This window comes from Orycteropus afer, unplaced genomic scaffold (assembly GCF_000298275.1).
Source record: "Orycteropus afer afer isolate SDZICR_OR568_19922 unplaced genomic scaffold, OryAfe1.0 scaffold00340, whole genome shotgun sequence".
Lineage (NCBI taxonomy): Eukaryota > Metazoa > Chordata > Mammalia > Tubulidentata > Orycteropodidae > Orycteropus > Orycteropus afer.
In genome coordinates, this window is record NW_006921927.1 from 2701618 (window position 1) to 2709142 (window position 7525).

Below are 7525 nucleotides of genomic sequence, written 5' to 3' on the forward strand. Positions count from 1 at the left end.
CTCACTGACCCCCAGTTAACAAAAGGCCAGGCCCTCTCCCTAGAATCTGGGTTCCTAAGTAGTCAGCAGAGAGGGCTGGGGACAGGAATACACACCTGATGTAATGGGGGTACATTACACAGTGACCGGGAGGCCAACACTTGGTTGGATATAGCTTTGATGCCACAGACCGCCTGATCTAGCACTTCCTGAACTCCTAGCTGCTTTGTAGAATCCTGGGTACTCCAGACACTCCCACACCTAGCCACTCTCAGTCATCCCTCCAGAGCTGGGCTGGCCTTGGGGGCTCTTGCTTTTGTAGGAATCCACATGGGGCCAGGAAATATTTGATTGTAGGTTCCTAACCTTTACAGCTGGTTGGGGGCTCCTTTCCTCTCCTGAAGGTAACCTTGAGTGCCTTCCCAAGAAAAGGACCCCAGAGCTGATTTTTAAATGTGATCTGAAGACCAGATCACAGGCAAACCAGGACTCTCAGCACCTGGACAGTTACAAGCCGAAAAACAGTGGCAGCTGGAGTTTCCTTGGAATTGACAAAATCTTATATCCCAGCAGATCTTCTTCCTGACAGACTCATTCACTGGCTCCGGTTGAATAAATGCTGTGGAGAAGCTTCTGTGCACCTGGGGAGCATTTACAACGATAAAGGGACAGTTCCTTTCCCTGCAGAAGCTCACAGGGATGGGACAAGTAAATGGTGGTGGTTACTGGGAAGTTCAGGCTCAGACCGGACAAATAAGGGAGCCAGGAGAGGTCTACCTTGGGTGCTAGACCTTAGGCAAAGAAGAGGAAAAGGACGTCACAGGGAGAAGGCAGGGTTTGCTGAAGGCAAGTGGTGGCACAGTGCACACGGGGGAGCTAATGAAAAGCAGGCAGGGCAGAGACATTAAGCGCCCACTGATGCTTGGAACGTCCCGGCCCTTGAGAAAACGCCCGGGGCGTGGGCTCCGTCCGGGCCCCTGGGAGGGGCACACTTCTCCCCCGTTCCGCAGGTATTAATGGACCACCTCACTGTTCTTTCCCCAGCCACGCGCCATGTGCTTGGCCATGCTGCTGCTGCTGCTGTCGCCTACGCTGCTACTGAGCCTGGCAGAGCCTCCACAGGAGAGGGTCCCGCTCTTCCGGCTCACTCAGCGGGGCCCCTGGGAGGACGGCGACAGCAACGCCACGGGCTCTCCCTGCGAGGGGATCCCCGCCGCGGAGACCACCTCCTTGACTCTCGTGAACCGCAGCCTCGAGCGCCTGCCCAGCTGCCTGCCTCGCGCGCTGCGCAGCCTCGACGCCAGCCACAACCTGCTAAACGCCCTGAGTGCGCAGGAGCTCGGCGCGCTGCCCCAGCTGCAGGTGCTGACACTGCGCCACAACCACATCGTGGAGCTGCGCTGGGGCCCTGGCGGGCCGGCGGACCTGCACAAGCTGGACCTCAGCTATAACCGGCTGGCCGCCCTGCCGCTCTGTGACTCCAGGGCCGCGCTGCGCAGCCTCCGTGCGCTGCACCTCGCCGGGAACCCGCTGCGGGCGCTCCAGCCCGGGGCCTTTTCTTGCTTCCCGGCGCTCCGCTTTCTAAACCTCTCCTCCACTGAGCTGGGCTACGGAGGCCATGAGGCCATCGCAGAGGCGGCGTTCGCTGGAGTAGACGGCAGGGCCCTGGAGACGCTCGAGGTCCTGGACCTCAGTGGCACGTTCCTCACGCGCGGTGAGTCTAGGGCGGCCGAGGTTTTCAGCCGACGTGTGCTCAGAGCCTGGGCTGGGCATGAGCTCCAGGAACAGGGTGGTGTTCTTCCTTGAAGGGTGATTCCGGTGCCTCGTGCACAATGTCCTAAATTCGAGTCCTGCATCTAGCCCATCCCAGCTATATGATCTGGGACAAATAATTTTCTTCTCTGGCCTTTGCCACTTTATCTGTAAAATGGTGGGAGGTGGGAGAAAGAACTTGTCAAGTCTCAAACATAACGCCAACTAGATTTCTTGAGCCAAGCTGAGGAAGTGCCACACGGTAGCTTAGGACTCGTGAAGTCCTAAGAGGTGGGAACTAGTATAATCTCCGTCTTGTATTTGAGGGAATCAAGGTCCAGAAAGATTAAGTGATTTGCTCGTGCTCCCACGGCTGGTTTAGTAGTATGTCCAAACTCGAACCCAGGCCTTCCTGGGTCCAGAGCCCAAATTTTAGCAGATCAGCTGCTCTTCTGTAGCCCAGCATAGCCAGATAAATGTGTACAAAATGGAGTAGTGAGTGAATTGTTTTGGGGCTGATTAATGGATGAACTTAGCACCAAACATTCACTGAACATAAAGCAACTGGTGCTTTGAGGATGGAGTCATTGATTTTTCCACTCAGTTGGCTAGAATTGTTTCTGTCATAGTAAGGAATCATCCAAACAAGATGTGGGAAAGAGGTAAGAATACCAGTCAGTGCTCCTGGTGTTGGAACTCTGATTTGCAAGGCTGGTTTTATTTATTTATATTTCTAACACTCTGTCTGCCTGTAAGCACCTGTTCTACCACAAAGAGAAAACAAAACATTGGGAAACGCAGAGGGGAAGGGGCACACTCTTCCTCCACTTATTACGAGAATCACACAATCAGATTCTGAGCCTTCTGCCTTGCTCCTCCCTCTTCTCCTTATGTTGGGGGGGGCGGAAACTTGTCATCAAGTGAACCCTGATAATGACCTGATAATGACCTCGTATGTGTCAGAGTAAAACTGCTCCCACAGGGTCTTTCAGTGGAGGATTTTTTTTGGATGTAGATTGTTAGGCCTACCTTCTGAGGTGCCTCTGAGTGGATTTGAATTTCCAACCTTTTGGTTAGCATCCAAGCACTTAACTGGTTGCACCACCCAAGAGCTCTTTACTTGCATTCCCCTAAAATTAGCCCCACTCCTGGTAGTCATCAGAGAGTGAAGTCTGGGTTATTTTTGTGTAGAGTCTAACTAGAGCGGGTGGCCAGCAGCAGATTTGGAGACAAGTGTCCTAGGTTTGAGTCCTTCCTCTATCCCTTCCCAGTTATGTAATCTTGGACAAATCATTTTCTTCTCTGTCCTTGACTGCTTTATCTGTAAAATGGTAGGAGGTGGGAGAAAGAACTGACTATCTATGAAGACTCTTCTGGCCTAAATGGTCTATGCTTCTGATATTCCCAACACTGTTAACTGTGCCTGTAATCAGCAATGACCTTCTTCATGAATCACCTTGTCACTCCTGTTGTTCCTTAATGACATGCTGTCCTCCTGGAATTTTGCCTCCTTGAGTAGTAGACAGTTTCCTCTCTGTGTTTCAGTTCATTCAGAGTGGATTAGAGACCTGCCAAATCTCACATCCTTCTACCTGAGGAAGATGCCCAGGCTGAGGAACCTGGAGGGGAACATTTTCAAGATGACCCCCAACGTACAGCGGCTGGACTGTCAAGACTCCCCAGCCCTCATCTCTGTCCACACACACATCTTTGAAGACACACCTCGCCTACAAGCTCTTCTTTTCCAGAAGTAAGTGAAGCTCTTCTTTTCCAGAAGTAAGTGTTTCTGAGACATGACTAAACTTTGCCAAATGCACTGTGTTGAATATGTGGAACTATTTTATTGAACAAATGAGACCTTCATTTTTTTCTCCCCTTGCTTCTTGGAATCCTCTCTGGGCTTTTATTCTTCCTCATCCTTGGGCAAATCCTAGATAGTCCATCAGCCTAATAATCATGCCACTTAGTCCTGTCCAGTGTATTATTAAAACTCAACACTCTTCTGCACTTAAAGATTTTTCTGTACCAAAGCCCAGGCTGGGGAAGCTGTAGTGGGGAAGAGTGGATGAGAGGATCCAGTTCTTCCCTCTTTCCGTATCCTTTTCTTTCCTCAGAGGGTATGCACGTCCAGTCCCGTCCAGAGTTTAAGGAGGTTTAGGGAGGAAAGGTAAATGAGTGGTAAAAGTTCTATTTGCAGTTGGGATTTGGGGTTGGTGAGTGTCCAAAGTGTTACCACACCCATCCTCCTTCCCAAGAGTAGCCACTATCCTTACTTCTACCTGGAAGGGTAATATCTCTTTGAAGATTATCCCTGGCTACCTCCTTTCCTTGGGACCCACACCTGAGCCCTGGGAGGTAGGTACCTTGGCCCTATATGCAGCCACTTTTCTTTTCTCTGCTAGGTCCAACTAACCTCTTATCTTAAGATTTCTCACAAAAGAGTCAGACAAAGTCTTGTATGCAGCAGATCTCAGGGACATTTTCCAAGATGTAGTCTTGAAGCCTGCTCACTCAATTGGCTTAAGTTCCAGGAAAGGAAGCTTCATTTGGCTTAAAAAAATACATCCGCCTTTCATCATTGTAGTTGGGGGTCTTCACTGCCTGGACTCTTCCACCTTCTGGCTCCTTCTCTTAAAGCTTGTGGGTGATAGGTCCACATAACACATTGTTCAGTCTCTTTGCTTGTCCTACACACAATCTAGTGCCTCACTTTAGAATGTATGCCCTTTACACCCCATGCGTGGTTCTCCGCCTTTTGTAGTCTCTGTCGAAACTTGAGACTGCAACAATCCCATTTTAAACATCCTGTTACTTGACAGCTATTTCTGTGACCATGGCCATGTATAAAATACTAGAAATGGCATCAGCTCACTTCTGCTGTGAGATTTTGTGCTGGCCAACCCACTATATTTTTCATCAACAAAAGAGTAGTAATAATACCTACCTTACCTGCCTCTCAGGGTCCAATAAGGTAATGTAATGGAAGTGTTAAAAAAGCAGGTATTGTTGGATGAAAGCAATGTTATTGTTAAAAATCCCTGGGAAATCTAGGAGCTGATCTTGTTATCTCAGTTTTATATAGTTCAACTATGAAAAGTGGAATTATTCTTCCAAAAGCATTAACAGTGGTTCAAAAGCAAAGGTGGAACCATTTACTCATTATTTCCTTCATTCAACAAATAGCTATTGAGCATGCAAAGGAACTGTGTCAAGTGTCAGGAATACAAACATAGTGAAGTTCCTTTATCTGTAAAGTGATGTATAACAGTGGTGCTTCACGTTAAGGCTTCTCACAAGGGAAAGGAGGGAGTACAAGGAGTGCACTTAGCTCAATGCCTGGCATTAGTGAAGATGATGGTGGTGGTGGTGATGATGAGGATAGTAGTGATGATGAAGATGGTGGTGATCATGATTATGGTGATGGTGGTGGTGATGGTGATAATGTTGGTAGTGATGGTAAATTGGTGCTAGTGATGATAATGGTGACAGTGATGATAGTGTTGGTGGTTGTGGTGATGGTTATGATGTTGATGAGACTGATGATAGTAGTAGCAGTGTTAATGATGATAATGAGGAGGATAGTGGTGATTTTGGTGATGGTGATGAAGCTGATAGTGATGGTGACAACATGCTCCCTGCTTTCAGGAGCTCCCTGTTCAGGGTAAGCAGCAGACATCTGCCAACTATCACATTCCATTGTGATCAGTAACAGAGGCACACACTGTGTTATAAGGCAAGTAGGGTAATGATCAGCTCCACCTGACTGGATCAGGGAAGCTTCTCCAAGAAGGGGATGATTGACCCATACCTCCAAAGGAGATCTGTACAGTAAAACCTACAAAAGCCAGAATCTGTGTAAGGCAGAAACCTGTCAGAGAAGGAAAACTCAACTATTTTCCACTAATAGAGAACAATACAAAAGTGGTAAGATTGCATCCTATCAAAGGCAGAAAATTGGTGAGAACTGGAAAAACAAGGCAAATCCATCGAGATCCAGCTCTTACAAGTTTCACTGTATATTCTAAGCTCATCAGATGAGTGCCAGAGGAGAAAAACAATCCAAACCCAGAGAAAAGCAGACTAACCTGATTGTTTGATTCTGTTTGTTTATTTCAGCTGCAACTTGAGTTCCTTTCCTCCTTGGACATTGGATTCCTCCCAGGTCCTGTCTATTAACCTCTTTGGCAACCCCCTCACTTGCAGCTGTGAGTTGTCCTGGCTCCTGTTGGACACAAAGAGAATTGTCCTAAACAGGTAATACATTTACAGAGTAGACAACTGAGGAATTGAGAATCAGCCCGCAGAAGTTGCTGTGCCATTGCTCATGAGTTGTTCATGCAACCATGCTGGGCTGGTTGGACAGTGTTGTTCGAGGCTGCCCTCCCCCTTGTAGTTACCCTACACTCAGGGACCCTGGTGACGAAGGCTCTCTGTCTTCATTCCATCCAGCTGGAAGGAGCCAAGAGCATGGAGGAACCCACCAGGGAGGCATTTTGTTTGTTGGTTTAATACTTTAAACAGAAAGACATTTGTTTTTAAGTGGAAATCCATATCACTGCTATAAATGTGGTTGTCTGGGTGCTGCAAATGGATAAGTGCTCAGCTGAAAAGATTGGCAGTTGGGACCCACCCAGAGGTACCTCAGAAGACAGACCTTGCAATCTGCCTCTGAAAATTCACAGCCTTGAAAACCCTATAGAGCATTTCCACTCTGCATACATGGGGTCGTCATGAGTTGGAACAGACATGATAACAACTAAACTAACAACAACCATAACTAAAATACTACTTCTACTAAATAGAAGAAGAAGAGGAAAAAAAAAAAAAAAAAAAAACACCTGGGAGGTTTTTAATGGGCTGGTCTAGGAGTGGGTCACATTATTCCACTGGCCAGAAGTCAGTCAACAGGCTACACATAACTGCAAGGGAAGCTGGGACTTGTAGTTGTCTCAGTTTCCTAGTTCTACCATAACAAAATACCACAAGGCAAGTAGTTTTAAAGAACAGAAATTTTTCTCATAGGACTTCCACAATGCTGTATGTTTTTGCTCTATATCTCTCTTTTTCTCTCTTCTCTAGGGAAAAATCTTTCCTGGCCTCTTTCAGCTTCTGTAGCCCCAGGCATTTCTTGAGCATTCCTTGGCTTATAGACAGATCTGCACATGCTCCTTATATGCCGTCTTCCTCCTGTATGTGGGACTTTTTCTTTCATGTCTGGTCTCCCCTCCTGTAAGAAACCACTCAGAGGAGATTAAGACCAAGACTCACACTACTCTGATATGACTTAACTGAATGTCTTCAAAGAACCATAACAGTATTCTAGCCATGGGCCTGGTAGGAAAAGACAATGGGTTATATGAGCAGCTAGCCATTGTCTGCCAAAGCAGGTGCTATCAAGGCTCCAGTTTTCCTGGTGAGGGGATCAAGGCCCAAAGAGGTGAGGTATTTGCTACTGATGCGGAAGGCAGGATCATTCGTTCTCCAAAATCTATACTCTATACCACCAGGCCCTACTGAATTCCCAAGACTGAGACTGGCTTCTTGCTCTGGGTCATTCAGTCCAAGGCAGTGGCCTTACAGTGTTTTTGTTTGGGGGGGGGGGGGTCTTTTTTTTTATTATTGTTATTTTTAAAAATTTTATTTTGATTTGGGTGAGGATTTACAGAGCAAATTCACTTTCCATACAGTGGTTCACATATTCTTTGTCTCATGTCATTGACCACAGTTTACCACAATGCAACAGCTCCCCTCCCACTTCCTCCCCATAGTTACCTCTTCCCAGTGTCCATCCCTC

General features: G+C 47.4%; 1 protein-coding gene across 1 annotated transcript in view; it reads left to right on the plus strand.

Annotated features, from left to right (window-relative positions):
- Nucleotides 1-1032: 1032 nt before the first annotated feature.
- The window catches only part of LRRN4 (leucine rich repeat neuronal 4), a 17992-nt gene continuing 11499 nt past the window's right edge, over nt 1033-7525 (plus strand). Inside the window, exons 1-3 of the mRNA XM_007952478.1 lie at nt 1033-1693; nt 3277-3481; nt 5848-5985. Of these exons, the coding sequence (XP_007950669.1) occupies nt 1033-1693; nt 3277-3481; nt 5848-5985 (1004 nt within the window). The remainder of the gene's footprint in view (nt 1694-3276; nt 3482-5847; nt 5986-7525) is intronic.